Consider the following 25,352-nt stretch of genomic DNA (forward strand, 5'->3'; position numbering starts at 1 on the left):
AAATAATTTAACATGAGAAATCCCGAATTTGAAAAACACGAGAAAGGTTGGGACTAGACACATTGTATCTGTCTGAGAGTTTTTCAAGGCTGGCAAAGTCTCCATTTAGGAATAAATCCCCAAAGTGTACCAGACCTCCCGTTCTCGAGGACCTGAATGATGGATCCAAGCCCAAAGGCACGAAGACGGGGCTGTCACATATCGGGGCAAGTGAGGATAGTGAAAGAAGATTGAAGTGCTGCCGAAACGGCTTCAAAACCCTGAGGGAGGAAATCACCACTCAGGGCTCGTGAAAGACCTACCGGAGAGAAGGGCAGCGGTGTGATAATTGTGGCGTGTAGGGAGGAGGCTGCGGTGCAAGACCCGTGCCTCCATTCTACTCCAGTTCGACCCGGAGTCACTGGCTTTTGTAGGATTTTCTGTACGTTGGCAGCCCTGTAATAAAATAGGAGGTTCGGGTGGGCTAAGCCTCCCAATCCTGTCTCTCTGAAGCAGAGAGCTGTGCATTCTGGGACTCTTACCTGTCCAGGTAAAAGGCGATATTAATTTGTTGATTGTAATAAAAAATGCTTTGGGGAGAAAAACATGGAGATACATTGAAATAAGAATGAAAATCTTTTTTTAAATAAATTTAGAGTACCCAATTCTTTTTTTCCAATTAAGGGGCAATTTAGCATGGCCAATTCACCGACTCTGCACATTCTTTTGGGTTGTGGGTTTGAGACCCACGCAGACAAGGGGAGAATGTGCAAACTCCACACGGACAGTGACCCGGGGCTAGGATCAAACCCGGGTCATAAGAATGAAAACCTAGGTAACATATTCACCTTGACAGTTTGGATTCTGCTCGCTAGAGACAGGAGGAGGTTGTTCCACCTCGCAAGTCTGTTTTGATCTTACCGATGACGTTTGAGAAGTTCCGTTTGTGAAGTAAGGTCCAGTTATGGATCATGCGTATCAGGAGATATCGGAAATTAGAGGGCGCGAGGCGAAACGGTAGCGAACCAAGCTGAGCTCCTTTGGCTGTTGAGTTCACTGCGAAACACTCACTTTTCCTGACATTTCATTTATAGCCTGAGAATGTGTCAAATCTCTTCACTATCTTGACAATTTCTATTGAGGAGACCGGATCCGTAATATATAAAAGTAGATCATCTGTGTATAGTGAGATCCGGTGCTCCTCTCCCTCTCGGTATATTTCCCTCCATCCCTCTGACGACCTCAACACTATCGCCATAGTTTCAATGGCCTTCGCGAAGAGCAGTGGAGAAAGGGTGCAGCACTGCCTGGTGGCCCTGTCTGGTGGAAAGTATTCAGAGGAGGTCATATTTGTGCAAATGTTGGCTTTCGGAGAATTGTACATCAAACAAACCCAGGAAGAGAAGTTGGGGCCAAAACCGAATCTATCGAAGACCTCAAAAAGGTAGTTCCACTCCACACTATCAAATGCTTTTTCTGCATCCAAAGATACTATAATTTAAGGTTCCCAAGCAGATGAGGGGGATAGCAAAATCTTCAAGTAACGTTGCGCATTGCCCGATAACTGTCTACCTTTGATAATGACTGCCTGGTCCTCCACTATTATGTCAGGAAGACCTGGCTCCATCCGGCTTGCCAGGACTTTCGCCAGTATCTTTTTTTTAATAAATTTAGATTACCCAATTATTTTTTCCAATTAAGTGGGCAATTTAGTGTGGCCAATCCACCTATTCTGCACATTTTTGGGTTGTGGGGGCGAAACTCACGCAGACACAGGGAGAATGTACAAACTCCACACGGACAGTGACCCAGAGCCGGGATCGAACCTGGGACCTCAGCGCCGTGAGGCAGTTGTGCTAACCACTAGGCCACCGTGCTGCCCTTTTCGCCAGTATCTTAACATCCGTGGTGAGGAGTGAAATGGGTTGGGTCAGTAAGACCCACACTCCACTGGGTCCTTACCTTCTTTCAGGAGCACCGAGATTGTGGCTTGGGCCAAGGACATGGTAGTGATACCCTAGACAGTAAATCATTGAACATGTCCAAAATTAGAAGTATTAGTTGCTCTGAGAACCTCTTATAACATTTGGGTGGGAAGCCGTCAGGACTGGATGCTTTGCCAGATTGCAGCCGACCGATACATTTCTGTATTTCTTCTGGGCTGAAGGAGGATTCCTGTTACCATTTCCTGCCTTCCTCTATGGTCGGGATGTTTAAATCATCTAGAAACCTCATTATGTATGAGGTATCTGGAGGAGACTGTTTCATATAGCGCATGGTAAAATGTACTGAAAGCTGCATTTACCTGGAGAGGGGCGGAAACTAGGTTACCTTCTTTGCTTCGAATCTGTCGGATTCCTTGGGAGGTTGCCTGCTTCTTGAATTGATGTGCAAGAAGACAGCCCGCCTTTTCCCCATGTCCATAGAAGGTGCTCCTAGAACATCAAAACTAATGCACCACTTTAGTCGTGGAGATCAATTCGAATTGAAGTTGCAAGTTTTTTCTGTGCATCAGTAATTCCGACGTTGGGGCAGAAGAATGTTGGCGGTCAACCTCCAAGATGGAGTCCACCAGCCTTTGTTGTTCCACTCTTTCCTTTTTCACAATGTGAGCTTTATACAAGATAATTCCACCCCTTATGACGACCTTTTGGGTTTCCCATAGTGTCGACGGAGGAATTGACTCTGTTTTGATGAGTTTGATAAAGTCTGCTATAGCAACAGACAATCACTCACAAAATTTGGCATCAGACAGTAAAGTGGTGTCTAGTCTCCAGAACGGGCACACAGGGGGGGCCAAAATCAAAGCAAAATTCAACAAAATGAGGGGCATGATCCAAGATGACTACTGCTGAGTACTCGGCTGTTCTCACTGAGGGGAGGAGGGATTTGTCAACAACTAAAAAATCAATTCGGGAGGAGGGACAGTGAACATGCGAAAGAAAAAGAAAATTCTTCACTGTTTGGATGCAGAAAATGCCACTGGTCAACACCTCCAATTCTATCCATGAAAGAGGTCAATGCCCTGGACATCCCAGGTTAGGGCTGGGATTTCAACATGGAGTGATCCATTTTAGGGTCCAAGACACAGTTTAAGTCTCCTCCTCGATGTGAGTCTAAATCAGGAGGGCATTCACCAGGGAGTTCATGAAGCTTGGCTTGTCCCAATTGGAAGCATAAATATTCGCCAAATTAGCCAGAGTTTTCCCCAGCAATAATATAGCGACCCATTAGGCTCATCCATAATCTGGCAGGGAGTAAATTGTATTTTCTGTGGATTAGTATTGCTGTGCCTTTGGCCCTACCATCAAAGCCTGAGTGAAAGTCTTGCCCCACCCAATTTTTGTGAAGCCTCATCTGGTCCTTCACCCACAAATGGGTCTCCTGTAGGAACACAACACCTGGGTCCAGACCCTTCAAATATGCAAAGATCCTTGCCCGCTTCACTGGTCCATTGAAACCCCTCACGTTCCAGATTATAAGGTGGAAAGGAGAACGTCCACCTCCTCTCCCACCCAGGGCAACCATTACATCTGTAGATCAGCAAGCAAGAAATTCCATCATGCCATGGCGAGGCAATCCCACCAGGACAGCAGACTGTACCAGTCTAAGCCAGACAAATACAAATTAGTGGACAACGTCAGGCTACAAATTAGTAGGGGGGTAAAGGGAGGAACAGTGACGTACCCAACCTTGCAATCCACACCAAAAACATCAAATTCATATAAAACCTAAAGTCTTTAACACAATAATCTAAGTTCCCCCTCGCCAGGTATTTGTGAGTGGAAGCTGCAGAATACCCACATTTATGACTTCACTTCTCCGGGTCCATCTCTAGCTATAGCTGAGAGGCTCTCCAACCGACCCTATAATAAAAGATGAGAAACTTCAAAAACAAAAATTTCACATATAACAATCCTGTGGTAATGACAGCATTATAACAGCAATATATACAGCACTGGTATAATGCGGAAAAAAAGGAACACTTCAACAGTAATAACTTTACAGTGTAAATTAGCCAAATAAACAACAATGATATAACTTCCAAACATACAGCAATTTAACTTTTAGACAACAATAGAGAAAGATTTACGCAGAATTCAAGCCCAGTTTCTGAACCAAAGTATTTCTTCATCTGGGGAGTCAAAGAAGTGATCCTTTCCCACGACCGAAACTCGAAGACGGGCCAAGTAAAGTAGCCCAAACAGGATACGCTTCTTGAATAGGGCGGATTTTGCCCCGTTAAATGCTGCTCTTTTATTCGCCAACTCAGCGCTAAGGTCCTGGTGAAGTGAATCAAATTGCAGATGGAGTTCAATTTATGCAAATACGAGGTGATGCATTTTGGAAGATCTAATTCAAGAGCAGACTATATGGTCAATGAAAGAGTCCTGGGGAAAATTGATGTACAGAGAGATCTGGGAGTTCAGGTCCATTGTACCCTGAAGGTGGCAACGCAGGTTGATAGAGTGGTCAAGAAGGCATACAGCATGCTTGCCTTCATCGGACGGGGTACTGAGTACAAGAGTCGGCAGGTCATGTTACAGTTGTACAGGACTTTGGTTTTGGAATATATTTGGAATACTGCGTGCAGTTCTGGTCTCCACATTACCAGAAGGATGTGGATGCTTTAGAGAGGGTGCAGAGGAGGTTCACCAGGATGTTGCCTGGTATGGAGGGTGCTAGCTATGAAGAAAGGTTGAGTAGATTAGGATTGTTTTCGTTGGAAAGACGGAGGTTGAGGGTGGACCTGATTGAGGTCTACAAAATTATGAGAGGTATGGACAGGGTGGATAACAACAAGCTTTTTCCTTGTCAATTACAAGGGGTCATGATTTCAAGGTGAGAGGGGAAAATTTAAGGGAGATGTGCGTGGAAAGGTTTTTACGCAGAGGGTGGTGGGTGCCTGGGAGCGCTTTGCCAGCGGAGGTGGTAGAGGCGGGCACGATAGCATCATTTAAGATGCATCTGGACAGAGATATGAATGGGCGGGAACAGAGGGAAGTAGATCCTTGGAAAATAGACGACAGGTTTAGATAAAGGATCTGGATCGGCGCAGGCTGGGAGGGCCGAAGGGCCTGTTCCTGTGCTGTAATTTTCTTTGTTCTTTAACTCCTCCATTTAATGTCGTGGTGCTCCCTGGCCCATCGCAGGATCTGCTCATGTTGGCTATGAATTGAGTGGGGGTGTTGCCCTCTGTTCCCTCCAGCAGACCCTACGAGGCGGTTGTTTTTCCTTCGGGACTTGTTCTCCAGGTCATTTACTTTATTCTTTAAAAACTATTCACAACCAGGACCGAAGACAAGTTTTTCTCCAACGACATGACCCCACTCACTGTGGTCGGATGGGGCCACCTCCATAGGTTTGACTGTGTCACCTCACACTTCTATTTTTGTATCCATCCCTTCCAACAGACTCAAGATTTGGCTTTGGGATTCATCCACTGATGTTTTTACTGCCAGGTCCCGATGGTGTTTTTTCAGTTCAACCACCACGATGCGGCTAATGTCCTCAACTGATGGCCATGTGGTCTCCCTGGGGGAGGAGATGCACGCCACCACCATTTTGTCTCCTGCCGACTCCACGGACGTTTCCCGATCTGAGAAGCACATTTGGCTCCCCCCTCTTTAGTTTTTGTTGTTCTTAGGTATTTTTGAAATGCTGTATGGTTGCCCCCAGTTTTTACTTTGTTTTTTTTTGACTAGCGCTGCCTTTTAAGCGCTTTGCGAGTCGGGTTCAGGTCGGAGCGTCTCCTGGTGTATGCCCTCCACTCACATCCATTGCCGGAAGTCCCCAGCACACTTTATTTCTGGATTTTGGCATGGAGCAGACAGGTTCAAATTATACTGTTGTGAGCAAGTTGTATCAAAATCCAAACAAAAGTGTCCTCTGAAGAAGTTTTGGAAGAGTACCTCACTATTATTCCACATCACATCATGGCTGCAACTAGAATCAGATTATTGGGAACATTTATTATTGGACAAAACTTAAATAAAGAAGTAATTCTTGCAAAGTGGTCATTTCTACGAACACACACACAGACGGGCAGCATGGTAGCACAAGTGGATAGCACTGTGGCTTCACAGCGCCAGGGTCCCAGGTTCGATTCCCCTCTGGGTCACTGTCTGTGCAGAATCTGCACGTTGTCTGCGTGGGTTTCCTCCAGGTGCTCCGGTTTCCTCCCACAGTCCAAAGATACACCACACCAGTCACACACCACACATGGGGCTGGTTTAGCACAGGGATAAATCGCTGGCTTTTAAAGCAGACCAAGGCAGGCCAGGAGCACGGTTCAATTCCCGTAGCAGCCTCCCCGAACAGGCGCCGGATTGTGGCGTCAAGGGTCTTTTCACAGTAACTTCATTTGAAGCCTACTTGTGACAATAAGCAATTTTCATTTCATTTTCATACGCATACACACGTGCATGTGAAGAAACCAATTTCAAAGAATCATCATTGTTTAATTATAGGTCTGCTAACCACATTTGTTTGTCTCCCAAAATAATTCAACAGTTTCGCCCTTTATGGGAAAATGTCAAAACTGTTACTTCTGCATGCAACACCAACTTGGTGCAGTTTCACAGAGTGAATGAACATCTTACCGTACTGTCGCCACATCAGGACATCATAAATTCCTTTACAGTAAAGGAAATTCTTCTGAAGTGCAGTCATTGCTGTAATGTAAGAAATGGTGCAGCTAACTTGTGCACAATGTCCCAAAAACAGCAATGCAATAAGGCCAGATAATCTGCTTAGTGATATATAAATTCTGGAAATAGCATGTCTGGCAGCATCAGTAGAGAGGGAAAGAGAGTCAACATTTCAGGACAATGTAATAATGAAAAATCTTTGGAATAAAAATATTTTGATAACATTTCAGGTCAGTGATATTTTCTCAGCACTGATGAAAGGTCGTTGAACTGAAACGAACAGGCCGTAATCTCCAAGCTCCGCAGCATTGGATTGGGGTGTTGCCCCAAAGATGTGCTCGGAAATCCTCTTCGGTGCTTCCCAGGCAAGGTTTGCACAGTAATTGCCCAGAAGTGTAAGCTTCCCCTGCACTGGGAATCTTCTGAAAACAGGACTAAAATCGCAAACTGCCCACTGAGCTACATCAACCGTTACCCAGAATAAGTTAGAAGAATTAAATTCACTTCTAATTTCTGGACAACTATTGTACAGACCCAGACTGACCCCTTCCTCATGGATTCCCCTAACCCATGAGGTACCTTCCCCTACAACCCGACTACCTCCTCACAGGATTCCCCTCCACCCCCAGAGGGGCACTCCCCCCTCCCCCCACCACAAAGCTCAAATTTCACCCCCACTTCAGCGCCAGACCTGACCAGACCCGACCCTCAAACACCCCCGACCTCCGCCCCCCCCCCAGACCTCCGACCACCCTGACCTCTGAACCCCAGACCTGAATCCCCACCCCCAACTCCCCAAATACTATCTACTTATCTTAGACACTTAGCTTCTTGCTGGCCTGATATGAACTTTTACATTTCAATGGACCTTTAAACTCACTGGTATATGGCAGCTAGTGTTGTAAAAAAAGAGGCATGTCCACAACCCCTTCAAATCAGCTGCACTTTGACACTAGGCCCAGGGACTCGCTGCACGGGCTGGATCTCACCAGGCCTAAGTCAGACGGTTGGGCTAGACAAGCTGGGGAAAAAAATTGAGGTAAGAAATTGGGCATAGAGTGGCAATCTGACGCTGATTTCCAGTGCGAAGAAATTAAGGGCCAATGGGGTAAACTCTGGTTTGCTCTTCACAGATGCTGCCAGATCTGTTGAGGATTTTTCTCTTTTTGTTGCAGCTTTCAAGATTCGGCAGTATTTTGCTTTTGAATCTGGTGCTGGTTGAGAATAAGTATTGACCAGGATACTGGGGACAGCACATCTGGGGACAAGGCCCCTGGGGACAACACCCATAGAAACAATGTCCCTTAGGACAACACCTTGTAATGTTCTCTCTAATGCACGAATGGTGAGGTATTTGTAGTTGAAGTGGTCAGAGAACATATGGCTTTGTAAATGAACAAAACTGTCGTCCCGCCACCTATGATCGGATGCTGGAATACTATTCTATACTTACAGGCACTAATGTTTACATACGGTTTGGTTATTATATTAAATGTAGATGATAGTTCACAGATCATCGCATCCTCCTCTTTTCCAAAATGATTGTTAAATCATTGACATGCACATATAAGCTATTTACCGATACATGAATTTTATATGGGTCAAATTGAATGCGTGCAAATTTTAAATGTTCATCATTTTAAAATGTCTGTATCAGTCTCTTCGATGTGTAGGGTGTTCTTTGTCTTGAGCTTGTGGTGTTTAAATGTCTTACCGGCTTTTGCTGTTAGTGCAGCTTCCCGATTAGGTTTTGAAGCAAGTGGCTCGGTGTTATTTGGCTTCAGGGATTTCCTTGTTATACCAGGACTCACCGTTGTGCTGTTCAGTATTTGCTGGTGTCCATGTGCTGCAAGGATAGTCATCTCATCGTTTTGCTGCTTTACGATTAGGTGATTGTTTTCTATGATTCTTTCGTTTTGGTTTAGTTGTTCTTGCTGCTGTTGAGATTTGCGTTGCATTGTGTTTATTATATCATTTGATTCACGGTTTTGGTCGCTGTATTGTTGCATGCTCTCGGAGGGAACCGCATCTTCTAGACCCACCATGCTTTCGGTAACAGCTTGATAGTGCTTTTTTCTGAGCAGAGCTACGGCTTGAGCTTTGGATTTTATCTCTAGCGCCTGTTGTGTCTTTTCATCTATGGCTGCCATGTACCAGCCTCCCCGGACAGCCGCTGGAATGTGGCGACTAGGGGCTTTTCACAGTAACTTCAATGAGTAGGCTTCAATAAGCGATTTTCATTTTTCATTTCATGTGCGCCATCTGTATGCAGTCTATGTATAGACAGGTCGTATAGTCGCTGGACTAGATGTCGGGCCTCACATGCTGTCGAGCCTAGCAGTGAATGCCACCAAATATGATTGTTCGATAACCTCTACTTGCAGAGTGCATTTTCCAAGTGCCTTAATTTGTGCGCCGTGGTAGTCTGTGAGACTGCATTCATTGTCTGGCTGAATGTGTGGCTGAATGCACATCTCCTTGAGGTTTGCCTCATTTATTAAATTTTCTCTGGCACCAGTGTCCATTTTGATGAATGTGCTAGTTTGATTTATCATTAGCTGAATTGTTCAATTGTCTACCTGGCCAGTTCTCGTTTCTTCTATCTCATAGAATTGTTCCATGTCTTCGTCAATGGCATCGGTGAAGAATGAATCTTCTTCGCCATCTGTTGCACTGGTGCCCTCAGCTTGCCTACTTTCATGGCATTCTGCAATGTAGAAGGTCATTTCTCCTTTCATTTATGTAGTTGATGCTCCTCGGCACCTGTGTCCGCTCCATGTACTGGCATTGCTGGGCAAAATGTTTGCGCTTTGAGCATCTGGCACACCTTTTGCGAAATTCAGGGCACTTACGCGGGCTGTGCGTTCTGCTGTACCTCAGACACAAAGTGGCGTGTTCTGGTGGTCCTCTGAAATGACCAGCCCCATGCTGACCACGTTGGCAGTTTTGCTGCGACACAGCAAGGATGCCGCCAGTCTCACTTTCTCGTTTCGCGTCACTTCCCTGTGTTTGAATTTCCGTGAGTTGTTGCAAAGCAACTTCGCGGGCCTTGCACATCAGCATTGCATCGAATAAAGTCAAATCTTGTTCACATAACGTGTCGCTTTTAAGTCCATAAACAATTTGGTCCTTGATTAAAGAATCCTGCAATTTATGATGCAAAATTGCAGGTTAAGATGCAAAAGAGTCGAGTGCTTCGCCCAATTTTTGTGACCGCATACGAAAAACATTTCACTCAAACGTTACATTTTTCTTCAGATGGCAGTAGTCATCGAAGCGTTCAATTATTTTATCAAAGCTTTTCCTGTCATCCTCCAAGGCAAACTGGAATGTGTAATATAAGTTAATTGCCTGGGGACTAGCTACAGTCATCAGTAGGGCTATTTTCCTCTGATCTGATCTGAGGCCTCCTGAATAACCTGGGCCTCCACGTAAAAAATTAATTGTTTAAAAGCACGCCAGCAGTTGGTGTCTACGTTACCAATCATGAGTGGGCCGGGAGTCTTGAGTGCTTCCATCTCGCTTCACCTGATCGTCTCGGGTTTCGCAGCCGATCTCTTTCTTGTCGAGCCTCCGATTGTCCTTTTCGGTTTTTCTTGTCTTTTCTAGTTTTTCCTAACTACACTCGTTTGACATTCACTCCATGGTACCATGTAATGTTCTCTGTATGCATGGATGGCGAGGTCTTTGTAGTTGAAGTGATCAGCGAACATAAGCCTTTGTAAATGAACAAAACTATTTATTAATTAACTAAAATACTAAAGGGTTCTCTGATGTCCACCAAGGTCATAGTTGGATATGATGGCTAAATACAAACAACTATGATTAATTATTATTAATTACTGTTGATTCAGGAGCTGCCGATATGCGACTGCACTCTGTACTTGCTGTCCAGGTTTTGTCTCTCATTTGTGGGTGTCTTCCAGTGACGTTCTCCTGTCGCCACGCCACCAGTGGTTGGATGCTAGAATACATCCTGTCTCACCATGTGGCCATCTTCCAGTAATGTTCTCCTGTCATCACGCCACCTGTGGTTGGATGCTAGAATACTATTCTATACATACAGGCACTAATGTTTACATACATGGAATCATAGAATTTACAGTGCAGAAAGAGGCCATTCGGCCTATCGAATCTGCACCGGCCCTTGGAAAGAGCACGCGACTCAAGCCCACGTCTCCAACCTATTCCCGTAACCCAGAAATCCCACTTAACCTTTTTGGACACGAAGGGCAATTTAGCATGGCCAATCCACCTAACCCGCACGTCTTTGGACTGTGGGAGGAAAGCAGAGCACCCGGAGGAAACCAACACAGACACAGGGAGAACGTGCAGACTCTGTACAGACAGTGACCTAAGCCGGGAATCGAACTGGGACCCTGGAGCTGTGAAGCAACTGTGCTAACCACTGTGCCACTGTGCTGCCCGTTATTGGTTTGGTTACTATACTGTATACATAGATGATAGCTCACATATCATCACACACACCTGGGGATAACAGCCCTGGGGACGCCATTTGAGATAACACCACGAAGGTCAATGCCCCTAGCGACAATGTCCTTTAGGACAACACCCCTGGTGATAACAACCCTGGGAACAATCCCCCGGGGATTGCACCCCTGGGGACAACACCCCTGGGGCTAACACCCCTGGGGACAATGTCCCTAGCGACAATGCCCCTGGGAACAAAGTCCCTAAGGACCACGCCCCTGGGGACAGCACGCGTGCTCCTCGTCCAATACTGTCATGTGACTTTTGTGTCCACCTGCAAGAGAGAATGGGGATTCCGTTCAGTGACACATCTCAAAGAGAGATCCTCTGATTGTGCAGTGTTCCCTGAGCACTGAAGTGTAGCCTGGCTTTTGTGGCTCAAGTCTTATGGTCATGGTGTGGGCAACGTGCGGTCTCGGCTGTGCGTTCCCCACTGAGGTCCCTTATACAATGTGAGACGCGTTGTATAGCCATGTGTTTCCCGGATCTGCGAGCACCGGGAAACACGCGCCTAAACGCACTCGCTATGGGAATTAGTTGAATTGCGCCCAAAGTGTTGAAGCCGGGACAGAATCGGTGGACATCTGTGACAGCAGACTTTACGCCGCTCCTGGAGCAATTCCACAACTGTTAATGGGCTAGCACCCATGCCACCTGGAACACGAGCGATTCCAAAGCAAAAAGGTGTCAGATTCACAGCGTTGAGATTGACACCAGAGGCGGCAGGGTGGTGCAATGGTTAGCACTGCTGCCTACGTCACTGAGGACCCAGGTTCGATTCCGGCCCAGGGTCACTGTCTGTGTGGAGTTTGCACATTCTCCCTGCATCTGAGTGGGTCTCATCCCCATGCAACCCAATGATGTGCAGGGGAGGTGGATTGGCCAGGCTAAATTACCCCTTTGGAAAAAAATAATTGGGTACTCTAAATATATAAAAGAACAAAAAAGGAAAAGCAAAAAAAGGAATTGACACCCGAGAGGCTGACAAGCTGCAGGTGCATATTAGCACTCCACTCCCCACACACGCTCAATCCAGCCAACAAGATGGTAGCACGAAGAACGGCACCCCGGTTCACCTGCGCAGACCTCGAGACCCTGCTAGACACTGCGGAGGAGAGACGGGCTAACCTGTATCCTGGAGTGGGAAGGAGGCCACCACCCTGCTGGGTGCAGGTGGCAGAGGTCCGGAGTGCCATGGGCCTTGCGCCAGGACCCTACAGCAGTGCAGCACAAAACTGCACTGCCTGCTCAGGGCAGCCAGGGTGAGCAGGCAGCACTGCGACCCTGGCTCCAACACCTGCCTCATGCACCCGTAACACCAGTCCCTGGCCTACAAGACCACCAGCCATCCCCTCCCTGTGCTGCATGAGTCCGACTGCACTTTCTGTCTCCCACCCACCCCCCAGGAGAAGATGGCCCACAACCGCCGGGAAAGGGAGAAGACTAGGAGGGGGGCTGACGGACCTGTGGACAGACCCCCACTTCAGTGGAGGGCCTAGTTGGAGATTTCGGAGGGCAGTTGCCCAGGCGGAGGTCGGCATTGGGCAACAAGTGAGACCACGCCCAAACCATCCATCCCCACACCCCCCTCCACCATCATGACCCCCACACCACCACCCATGCCACCCCCCCCCCCCCCCCCCCCACCCGCCCCACACCACCCCGTGATCCAATCATGCATCATGTCATGTGTCTTGCCGGTACTTCTGGTGTCCCCCCACCACCCCAACCCCAAGCGGATAGCCGGGAGGAAGAGAAGAGGACACGGACAGCGATGGAAACCCTCGATCCACAGCACGAGACACCCCGGAGCACTAATCCAGGGACAACACTGATGTCCCGACACAGCTGTCTCCAACACCCTCCACCATCCCAGAGACACTCACCTCGGTTGGGCACTTTAATGAAGAGGCTCCTGGGGCACGGTCTGGTTTAATTTAATCACCTTTATTGTCACAAGTAGGCTTACATTAACACTGCAATGAAGTTACTGTGAAAAGCCCCTAGTCGCCACATTCAGGCGTCTGTTCGGGTACACAGAGGGAGAATTCAGAATGTCCAAATTACCTAACAACATGTCTTTTGGGGTTTGTGGGAGGAAACCGGAGCACCCGGAGGAAACCCACACAGACACAGGGAGAACGTGCAGACTCTGCACAGACAGTGACCCAAGCCGGGAATCGAACCTCGGACCCTGGAGCTGTGAAGCAACAGTGCTAACCACTGTGCTACCATACTACCTACAAATGTGGGTGTCACCACACACGTGCAAAGATACATAAGGTGGAGGTAGAAATCCCTGAGGGGACAGACGGTCGGAGGGCGGTCCAACCCAAGGGACCAGCTGCCGTCCGGATGGGTTTTGGGCTTCTGGAAAGGGCGGTCCCAATGATAGTGGAGATTCTGTCACAGAGACAGGGGCTGCATGACGGGCTATGAGCAACCATCCAGTGCCTGAAGGTGCAATTGGAGAAGCCCAACCATCTGTCGGGGCAGAAGGCAATGCCAATCATGCGTGCCACCCAGACCTTGAGGATGAAGGTATCGGCCAGGGGTCAGGATGTCCAAGGCGTCGGGCACTCTGAGCGGGTGGTGGCTGAGGCACAGGATAGGGCTGCCCTGACACAGGCAGCTATGTACCAGGGCCCAGTGGACATTGCAGCATCACTCCAGAGCGTGGCTCAGTCACAGCGGGCCATGGCTGAGGGTGTCAGCGGCATTTCCCGGGCGCTAGCTGACTGAGCCAGGCACAGAGGGAGGTGGCACAGTCACTGGCTGATGTGGCACAGACCCAGAGAGAGGTGGCGCAGTCACTGGCTGATGTGGCACAGACCCAGAGGGAGGTTGTCCGCTCCCTGTACTCCATGGCCATGAGCATTGAGACCTTGGCCGAGAAGGAAGCAGGCCTCCAGGACTGCAGCGCCAGGTGACAGAGGAGCCTCAGGGGTTAGTTCCGTTCACAGCCCCTTCCCAAGGAGTAGCCCGGGGCCATTGCGCACCATGGGGGAGGAGGTAGTGATCGGGCCCATACAGGTGACTCCCCCCTCTTGTCCCTGGCGCATGTGATTGGCTGAACAGGGCAGCCAATAGGGACACCCAAGCAGCAGCCGGGGCCATCGAAGCCCAGTCCCCCCAGAAGACAGCCACCAAAGTGGACCCAGGTCACAAGGCAGGATTTACAGCAGGCCGCTTCCACTCCTGATGTACCGCCTGGGGATCCACTTAGACATAGTGTCAGCAGGCATAAGGCCAGAATGGCAGACACCCGTTAAGTTGGCACGGGTGCACCAAACAGTATAGTGATAGGGGCTCAGGCACAAAACTGTACTTTTATGTTCACCGTTTCACAATAAGCACCTCTTCACAGCGTTTGAACCTGCCTCGGTGCTCTGTCAGAGGCTGTGAGGGATGGGCGGGGTTGGCTGCAGAGGAGGTACTCAGAGTAGGGGGAAATGGGTGGACGTTGGGGGGTGGGCTTTGGCCAGGGACCCCAGTTCTGCCAGTGCTCACCGCTCCGGTATCCGACCCTCACAAACCATGCCACCCCCACCTCCCTCCCCCCCTCCTTGGTTTGGGATGCCGTAGGCAAAGGAATTCACGTACCTTTCATGTGTGCACTGGGTGTAATGGATAAGGCACTGCTGGCGGGGGTGGCCGATTCGGAGTATTTGGCGATCATGAGCTCGAACCACGCGCTGCCATGGGTAGATTTGTGGGTGGTGCAGGGGGAGGCCCAGCAGCCGCAGTAGAGGTTGGATGTGGGATTGTTGGCGGATGAGGGAGTGTGTGAGAAGGCGAAGGCAGCCATCTGAAGCTATGTTGAGCTGAACGACACGGGGGAGGTCACAGCCTCCACATTGTGGGAGGCAACTAAGGGGTGAATTTATCTCAATACGGGCACACAGGGAGAGGGTGGAACGGGAGGAGAGAGCAAGGCTAGCGGATAAGATTTTGAGGGTGATGGGGAGGTACTCAGCTACATCAGAGGAGGGGCTATTAAAGGAGAGACAGAGGCCCCAGATGGAATTTGTCCATCTGGAAACAGTCCAAAGATATGCAGGTTAGGTGGATTGTCCATGATAAAATTGCTCCTTAATATCGAGGCATGTCCAGATTAGGTGGGGTTACGGGGGAGTGAGCCTGGTTGGGGTGCTCTTTCAGAGGGTCGGTATTGACTTGATGGGCCAAATGGCCTCCTTCTGCACTGTAGGGATTCTATGATTCCTCAACCAAGACTGGGGAGCGTAGTTTTCAACGCTAAAAGGCTATTCTTCTCATATTTCAGTCCCCAGATCAGGCTCTCCTGCAGCCCACGGTCACATTCCTAGTTCATTGTATTGATCTGTTTTATTTAGAAAATCAAACTCACAACAGGTGCTTTTGTCATTTGAAGCAGTTCATAAAGAATTACTTTATTGCGCAATCGTTATTTAAAAAGCAGACAATGATATACCAAAACAGAGCGGATTGGATTGGATTGGATTGGATTGGTTTATTGTCACGTGTACCGAGGTACAGTGAAAAGTATTTTTCTGCGAGCAGTTCAACAGATCATTAAGTACATGAAAAGGAAAGGAAATAAAATAAAATATATAATAGGGGAACAGAAGGTACACAATGTAACTACATAATCACCAGCATCGGGTGAAGCATACAGGAATGTAGTATTAATGAGGTCAGTCCAAAACAGGGTCGTTTAGGAGGCTGGTAACAGCGGGGAAGAAGCTGTTTTTGAGTCTGTTCGTGTGCGCTCAGACTTCTGTATCTCCTGCCAGATGGAAGAAGTTGGGAGAGTGAGTAAGCCAGGTGGGACAGGTCTTTGATTATGCTGCCCACTTTCCCCAGGCAGCGGGAGGTGTAGATGGAGACAATGGATGGGAGGCAGTTTCGTGTGATGGACTGGGCTGCATTCACGACTCTCCTGGGCCGAGCAGTTGCCATACCAGACTGTGATGCAGCCAGATAAGATGCGTTCTATGGTGCATCTGTAAAAGTTGGTAAGAGTTATGTGGGCATGCCGAATTTCCTTAGTTTCCTGAGGAAGTATAGGCGCTGTTGTGCTTTCTTGGTGGTAGCATCGACGTGGGTGGACAAGGACAGATTTTTGGAGATGCGCACCCCTAGGAATTTGAAACTGCTAACCATCTCCACCTCAGCCCCGATGATGCTGACAGGGACGTGTACAGTACTTTGCTGCCTGAAGTCAATGACCAGCTCTTTAGTTTTGCTGGCATTGAGGAATAGATTGTTGTCGCTGCACCACGCCACTAGGTTCTCTATCTCCCTCTGGAACGTCAACATCGAGAGTTTCAGAGGGAGCGAGGCTCTGGTTCATATTTACAATGAGCTGGCTGATTCAAGCATGGGCTGGTGAGGATGTATCAGCAGATTGATTCTCCTTAACAGAGAGGAGAAAGGTAACGTGCCGCACTTGAGGTAAGTAGTTGAGGTGCTTTCGAAAGGAAAGGAGAAAAAAAGGAATAAAAAGCTATCCTGAAAAGTTGATATGAGGTAGCTAGATTGAGAGATTTGTGTAAAGCACCGACTAGCTGGGCTCAAATACCTGTTTCTGTGCTGCATATGCTCAGAAAATCAAGGCAAAAATCCAAACTTATCTCGGTTCTTAACCCATCAATACCAGAGTATATTCTTCACAATAATGTTGAGGAAGTGACCAATAACAATGGGTGTAAGAAATCAGCATACCTTCCTAGAATTATAACGGAACTGAGTGGTAAAAGCTGTGCCTTTGCAAGAAAGATAAAAATCTCTCCCATCCTTTACTGTTCCCTCAAATAGATTTTGTGTAAATAAAAGAAAAGTCTTTAGAAGTAAGCCCTGGAAAGAATAATTAGTACTGAGATTTTAAAATATCCCCAAGTGCTGGAATGCTAAAAGAACAGCAGAGAATGCTGAAAACACACAGCAGGTCTGTCAGCGTGCTGAGATAAGTCAAAGAATTGCTGAGTCATTGGCAAGCTGATACACTTCTCTATTTCAGAATGCTGACTGGCCTACTGCTTTTTCTGATTAATATACTGTCTGAATGGTTGAAAAATATGAATTCCATTTATTTTATGACTGAAACTACTTTAAAAGGCAAGATCAATAAACTATTGGCAACAACAGAAGCATAATGGGGACTGTCACATTTCTAGGTTCGACGTGAACTACTATCTGAATGTTAGCATCACTGTAAGGCATCCTTATGTTCCCCACGATCTGGCTTGCATCTCTCCTTGCCCAACGTCTAAGGAAGTAATAGACACCCAGGAATCATAACAGAGAATCTTATGCTGTACACTGACTAATAGAAGGTTTCAGATATTACCCCACCCCCTATTGTCCCCCTTTTCCAAATACAGAGTGAATATAGAACATAGAACATAGAACAGTACAGCACAGAACAGGCCCTTCGGCCCTCGATGTTGTGCCGAGCAATGATCACCCTACTCAACCCCACGTATCCACCCTACACCCGTAACCCAACAACCCCCCCCCCCTTAACCTTACTTTTAAGGACACTATGGGCAATTTAGCATGGCCAATCCACCTAACCCGCACATCTTTGGACTGTGGGAGGAAACCGGAGCAAACCCACGCACACACGGGGAGGACGTGCAGACTCCGCACAGACAGTGACCCAGCCGGGAACCGAACCTGGGACCCTGGAGCTGTGAAGCATTTATGCTAACCACCATGCTACCGTGCTGCCCCCAATATATATTGTTAACTGACAACCCATTAGAAACTAAACCAACAAGCAATTTGATTTACAAGCATAACAAAGAAATGTTTTCCCTAACTACACTCAGAATCATAGAATCATACAGCCCACAGTGTGTCCGCTCTGCTCCCTCCCCCATACAACTGAAAATTCTTTGTTTCAATTGTACACCCTTTTGCCAGTTATTTTTGAACGTAAATCCATCACCCTTTCAAACATTGCATTCCAGATCATAACCACTCATTGCACAAAATAAAATTCTCCTCGTGCTCCCAAATATCTTGAACCACTGGTTTCTGACCCTCCAGCCAGTGGAAATAGTATCTTACGCTCTGCTCTATCAAAATCCTCAATAAAGATGAATTTGTCTCTCTCTAAGTGCCAAAGAGAAAAAAAGACTAGCATTGAAACAGCACCTTTCATCTCAACGTGCTTTACAGTAACTTAAGTACTTTTGAAAGTAGCCACTTGTAATGTAGAAAATATGGCAACCACTGCACCTAAACAAACAGCAAGGGGATAATCTGCTATTTTTGTGATGTTTATTAAGGGGTAAATATTGACCATGGAGCAAGGGATAACCCCCCAGTTCTTCTTCAAAATGATGCCATGGAATCTTATATGTCAACCTGGGGGCGGAGGTAGGGCCTTGGTTTAACATCTCATCTGAAAGGTGACCCTTCTGACAGTGTAGCACTCCTCAATATTGCACTGGAGTGTCAACATAGATTTCAGTGCTCAAGTTCTGGGGCAAGACCATTATTCTGACACAGTATTCTGACTCAGAGGCAAGCGTGCTAACAACTAAGTGATGACTGACACAGTTCCCCAGCTACTGATGCCAACAGTGAAGGATCCAAGGATCTGTATTTCAAGTGGATGTGAACTAATATCTGGACGATTCAGGGTGACAGTCATGATCTGAAAGTACAATTCTTGTCCATGTTAACAGGTTTGTTCCGATGGATTCTGGTCTGATATTCAGGCTCAAAGTCCCCCTGAAATTAGAGCATAAGTTAAGAAGATAAGAAAGAGGAGCATGTGTCGGCCATATGGCCCTGGAACATTCAATAAGATTGTGGCCGATCTGATCTTGGCCTCAACTCCTCTTTCCAGTCTGTTCCCATGTAGTTCAACAATCTGTCTATCTCCGTCTGGAATACCAGTCTCCACGACTTTCTAAGGTAGATAATTTGAGAGTTTCACGACCCTCAGAGAAAAGAAACTCCTCCTCATCTCATCTTAAATGGGAAATCCCTGATTCTGAAACTATGCCTCATGGTTCTGGACTCCCCATCCCCATGAGGGGAAATATCCTCACAGCATCTAACCTGTCATCCTTCCCCCCCCCCCCCCCCCCCACCAAGAATCCCATATGCTTTAATAAGATCACCTCTCATTCTGCTAAACTCCAATGAATATAGGTCCTGCCTACTCACCCTTTCCTCGTAAGACAATCCTTTCATCCCAGGAATCAACCTTTTTTGAACTGCCTCCAATAAACCCCCCATTTAACGGGAGACCAAAACTGGGTGCAGTACTGAAAATGTGGTTACACCAATGTCCTGTATCCATCCCCTTTGCAATAAAGGACGGTATTCCATTTGCTTTGCTAATTACTTGCTGTATCTGCATGCTAACCGTTTGTGATTCATATACAGAGATACCCAGATCCCTCTGTACTGCAGCATTCTGCAATCTCTTACTATTTCTATAATATGCTGCTTTTCTATTCTTCCTGCCAGGACAACCTCATATTTTCTCACATTATATTCCATCTGCCAAATTTGTGTCCATTCACTTAACCTTGCCTTTGTAGACTCTTTGGCCGGGATTCTCCGACACCCTGCCGGGCCGGAGAAGGGCATGAATCCCACCCCAACGCCGGCTGCTCTATTCTCCGGCGCTGTTTTCGGGCAGCGGCGGGGTTCCCATCCTGCCAGTCAGGAGCCGTTGAAAGCAGCCCCCCCCAACCCGGCGATTCTCCAGGCCTCGATGGGCTGAGTGGCCATCCAGTTTTGGCCAGTTCCGCCGGCATGAATTACTTACCTCATGCACGGCGGGACCTGGCAAATGAGTGTGCGGGGGCAGTCCTCGGCGGTGGGGCACAGGGGGTTCCGACCCCGGAGGGGGCCCCATGATGGCCTGGCCCGCGATCGGGGCCTACCCATCTGCAGACGGGCTGGTTCCTTGAGGGCACTTCTTTCCTCCGCGCCGGGCTCCTGTAGGGTTCCGCCATATTGCCCGGGGGCTGGCGCGGAGAAGAGAACCTCCGCGCGTGCACGGAAATACGCCAGCCGGTCTGCACTTTCGCGAGATCACGCCATCCGTTCCGCGCATGTGCGAGATCACGCCGGCCATTCCGCACATGGGGGAACGGCGCCAACCCCTCCGGCGTCCACCTATTCCCTGAAAAACGTGGAGAATTCCTCACTTTCGGGGGCTGCTAACACCTGAGTGGTTGGCGCCGGTTTTCCCACTGGTGTGGGGACTTAGTCCCCAGGAGGGGGAATCCCGCCCTTTGTATCCTCTTCACAACTTGCTTTCCTCACTCCCATCAGTAAACTTTGGGACACTACATTTAGTCCCTTTATCCATCTCAGTTATATACATTGTAAATAGTTGAGCCATAAGCACTAATTCCTGTGCCATTCAACTTGTTAGTTTGCTCATCTTAAAATGACCCATTTGCCCCAACTCTGTTTTCTGTTCGTTAACCAATCCATTTTTGTGCTAATATATTATTCTCAATATCTCACCTTGTTCAGTGACCTTTTATGCGGTACCTTACTGAATGCCTTTTGGAAATCCAATTACTCCCCACTGGTTCCCTTTATTCACCCTGCTTGTTTCATGCTCAAAGAAATCTAACAAATTTGTCTAAAACCATTTCCCTTTCATAATTCATAAAATATATCGACTCTGCTTGATTGTATTAGGATTTTCTAAATGTCCTCCAACATGGTTGGCAGGGTGGCACAGTGGTTAGCACTGCTGCCTCACAGCACCAGGAGCCCAGGCTCGATTCTGGCCTTGGGTGACTGTCTGTGTGGGGTTTGCCCTTTCTCCCTGTATCTGTGTGGGTTTCCTCCGGGTGCTCCAGTCCTCCCACAGTCCAAAATGTGGGTTAGGTAGATTGGCCATGCTAAATTGCCTCCAAGTGTCCAAAGGTGTGCAGGTTAGGTGTATTATGGGGTTGAAAGGCGGGCAAGTGGGCCTAGGTTGGGTGCTCTTTCAAAGGGTCGGTGCAGGCTTGACAGGCTAAATGGCCTCCTTCTGCACTGTAGGAATTCTATGGATATTTCCTCAATAATGGATTCCAGCATCTTTCCCAATGACAATGATAGACAAACAGACTTAAAGTTACAGGCTTTCTGTCTCCCTCCCATTGAGATAATTTCAAAAGAGAGAGTTTTGGAAGAATACGACCAATGCCTCCTCTATCAATGCAGCCACTTCTTTTAAGACTCTGGGTTAAGGCCTCCATAATTTTGTCTCGTACTCTATTTTTCCTTATAATGAATTGTCCTCAGTTCCTCTCTCACTCTTGCCTTTCCTTTGGCCCTCCAGAATTGGGAGCCCATGCGCCATTCTTTACTCGATAGCGAGCAGGTTCTCTGGCCATTCCTTGGATAATCATGTCAGCTGACTATTCTGACACCATGGGATGCCAGGGCCCAGATTTGATACCGATGTTGGGTTCCTGACCCCATGTAGTCCATGGAATTATAATTCCTTCTGTCTCATTCTGTGGATGTTGTTTCAATAATTCATCCTGGCATAACTCTAGATTATCTTTTTTAAACAGTCATCAGCCAGACCACTGATGGTGAAATTAAGCTTCACGAGTTGTACAAAGCCCAACCCATTTTCCGTCCAATAATTTACATGGAAAGAGGTTTTGTTGGGGATACTTCATTCTCCCCTTCTGATGTTCCACTTTGTATTTAGCCTGAGTGAGCTTTAACATTCAGGTGGTAAAGAGAAAAGATTCTCCACCAATGAGTATTATTTATTGACAAGATCAAAGATAAATATGTAGAATATAACACATGGACGGCACAGTGGCAAGCACTGCTGCCTCACAGCACCAGGGACCCGGGTTAGAATCCGGCCTTGTTTGGTTAGACTCAGTTTGCACGTTCTTCCTGTGTCTGTGTGAGTTTCCTCAGGGTGCTCCGGTTTCCTCCCACAATCACAAACATGTGAAGGTTAGGTGGATTGGCCATGCTAAATTGCCCCTTAATGTTCAGGGATGTGCAGGTTAGGTTACGGAATTATGACGGGGTGGGCAGGGGCATGGACCTGATTGGCTATACTTTTGGAGGGTTGGTGCAGACTCGAAGGGCTAAATGGTCTCCTTCTGCATTGTAGCGATTATATTATTCTAGGTATACAAAATCTCTACACATCTATATTTTATCTTTATACATAATCTATATACTATATATATATAATATATATGTACCATGTACAGAGAGCAAGAAGGTGGTGAAGCCAATCTTACCAGTCTCAGTGCGGAAGGAAGAAGTGGTTTTCTTGTAGACAATAACAGCAACAGTAATTAAAAGCAGGCATCCCACAATAGCAACAATCCACAGCAGAGCCACCATCCCTGGGCTATGGCTGGGCTTCACTGATGCTAATACAAGTAAAAGAGAAAATAAATCTTGAAGAAGGACAAGTGTTACAATATAATAAATAGTGCAATATTATAAAGGTAATCATAGTTATCATCTCATTTCATGACAGCATAATAACCAGTGCCTTATCAGATGCCATTCCGGTCATTAATGCCATAAAGCAAGGTGTATAATGGTTCCAGTTCCGTTTCCCATCTACCTTTCGGCCATGCAAGACTATACATTCAGTTCTGGGCATACGGCAGTCTCTTCAATCTGCAAAGGCCCAAGACACGTACAAAGATCACAGACCAGCTGCTACGTGAACTCTTGTTTGTGGGTGACTGTACTGTCCTAGCTGCAGCACATCCAGGGCTCGGTGACCACCTTGCCCAAGCCTCAGAATGCCTTACAATAAGTCTGAATAAGACAGCGACCTTGTGCCAGCCTGCCTCTGGGCACAAACTCTCACACCCCATAGTCAACAATACAACCCTCAACCCAAGTCAGAAGCTTTGTTGTCCTGGAAGTATCCTCTCCGACCATGAAATCGCCCATCAGCTGGCAGTGAGCTCAGTATTCGGCAGGCCCACCAACAGGTTTTGGAGTGAACATGAACTTTGTCTCAAAAAGATCAAAGTCTACCAGGCATTGCTTCTTGCATCACTTCTATATGCCTGTGAGGCATGAGCAAGCAATGCAACTAGTTGCATTCCACCTTCTGCACGGTAAATTCTATAATTCTATTCTGTGATTCACTACTTAAGACCTATTTGCAACATAGGTGGCAGGACACAATACCTAACACTGAAGTTCTTGCAAAGTGCCGCAGAGCTATTATCAAAAGCATGCGCACAGGGCTCAGCTTTGCTGGGTCAGTCTTGTGGATCACATGAGGAACTAACACCTAACAGCCAGCTGAGGAACAGCCACCATAAGACGTCCCAAACTTAGATACTGTTCTAATCCCCACACGGACCTCGGAGAACCATCATTGATCTTCCCGTGAGACTCATGGAGTCCAAGCTTCCCAGATAGGGGGTGGAGACCACCCGCCTGGGATTTATTATGAACCAATATAAAAAGCCAGCCCAATGCAGGGCCCTGTTCTGGTTAGTTCTCCCAGCACAGATGGTACTGGGAGTGATATGCTGCCTTGGGCAGAAATTTATAAGTATCAAATAAACCCATGTCCATTAACCGCCGGCTTCCTCAAGTTACTAAACTGGTGACAAGGAAAAAAGGAAACTCTGGACTCGCTTGTGGACCCACCTATCCACCGGAAGTTTGCTGTTCGACGCGTAACGTTGCAACAGTTTAAGATGCTGCTCTTCGGAAAGTTGGAAGCCTTTGATGCAGGCCTGGAAGACAGGAACCAGTATGCGGAGCGCATGAGGTATTTCTTCTAGGCGAAAGGGAATTTTGGGAAAGACCGTCAGGAAGTTCCCCTCCTAGCCTGCAGGGCCCAGACATTTGGGATAGTAAAGAGTCTGACTTACCCAGCTGCACCTACTCCAAATCCTTTGATGAGATGGTCGTTTTGGTTTCGGCCTTCTGTAATTATGTAACTGTTTTTTTTATGACAGTGCGGTCTCCTGGCGAGTCAGTCACGGACGTCTTGACCTGCCTGCGATGTCTGGCTGAACACTGCGAGTTCAGGCTGTCCCTCTCCGAGATGCTGAGGGACCGGCTAGTGTGTGGTATAAACAACATGGCAGAGGAAGTTGTTGGCAAAACCCACCCTGGATTTGAAATGGGCCATTGAACTTGCATTATCCCAAGAGCATGCGGAGAAAGGAGTGCAAGAGCAGCAGGGATCCATAGACTATGGCATCCATAGTTCAGCCCTCCATTCCTTTCAAATTCCTTCGGCACACGGGACAGTGCCGGTCTGATCAGACTTCCTCCGAAGGTGCAACTCCAGAGGCAATTCCGCAGCAGTGTTAAACTCTGCTGCTGATTGGTGGGATATCTCCCAGAGGAGAGATGGCCGCATTGCCAACTGTGTGGTTGGAGACCTCATGATTGTCAGGGCCATCAATTTAGGAGCAGAGAACACCATCCAAGACAGACGCCAAGTTCACCACAAACCAGGGCCTCGCATGTGGACACCCTGGATGAGGAAGACTTTAATGCAGCTGAACTGCACCACTGCTCCGAAATTAGCACCATTCTTAGTCACATTACAGGTCAATGGTCACTCGATAACAATGGAAATGGACACGCCGTTGCCATCTCCATTGTGGATCTTCGTAAAGGGATCATGCCACTGACACTGCGTGATACCAAAGCAGGTTAGCAACCTACACTGGGGAGTCTTTGAAGATCGTGGGGACCACCATGACTCCAGTAAAGCACGGGCAACAGTCTGTCCGCCTTCCTTTGGTTGACGTGCAGGGACCGAGGCCATATCTTTTAGGGTGAGACTATTAAAAGTCCTCCATTTTGACTGACAACACGCCTTTCAGATGAGCACTGGAAATCTTTACGACGTAATGGGTAAATACCCCGAAATGTTCCAGGAGGGTCTGGGCAGGATCAAAGGGGCCAAAGTCCATATCTACATGGATCCTGATGCTTAGCCCCGATATTTCAGGTTGAATCCAGTCCCTTACACATTGCTGGCCAAGGTAGATGCTGATCTTCGGCATCAGCAGGATCTCGGGATCATACGCTCGATTCAGTTTGCGGAATGGACCAAGCCTATGGTGCCAATAATGAAGCCCGACAAAACGGTAACTGTCCGGCTCTGCAAAGATTTCAAGCTCACTGTGAACAGGGTTGTGTGTCGCGACCGGTACCTGATGCCCCAGGTAGAGGATTTGTACGCCATTTGGCTGCCGGATGCTCCTTCACAAAGTTGGACATAAGCCATGCTTATTT

General features: G+C 47.6%; 1 protein-coding gene across 2 annotated transcripts in view; it reads right to left on the minus strand.

Annotated features, from left to right (window-relative positions):
- Nucleotides 1-3,802: 3,802 nt before the first annotated feature.
- Nucleotides 3,803-25,352, minus strand: part of LOC119965090 (immunoglobulin kappa light chain-like) — a 41,362-nt gene continuing 19,812 nt past the window's right edge. The window contains exons 5-6 of one of the 2 annotated variants that reach the window (XM_038795372.1): nt 22,355-22,489; nt 3,803-3,845 (exon numbers count right to left, since the gene is read on the minus strand). In XM_038795372.1, the coding sequence (XP_038651300.1) occupies nt 3,814-3,845; nt 22,355-22,489 (167 nt within the window). In that variant the 3' untranslated portion in view covers nt 3,803-3,813. Of the gene's footprint in view, nt 3,846-18,375; nt 18,846-22,354; nt 22,490-25,352 lie in introns of those variants that run through there. The other variant, XM_038795373.1, reaches the window with a different exon arrangement.

The sequence above is a fragment of the Scyliorhinus canicula genome, chromosome 4 (genome assembly GCF_902713615.1).
Source record: "Scyliorhinus canicula chromosome 4, sScyCan1.1, whole genome shotgun sequence".
Lineage (NCBI taxonomy): Eukaryota > Metazoa > Chordata > Chondrichthyes > Carcharhiniformes > Scyliorhinidae > Scyliorhinus > Scyliorhinus canicula.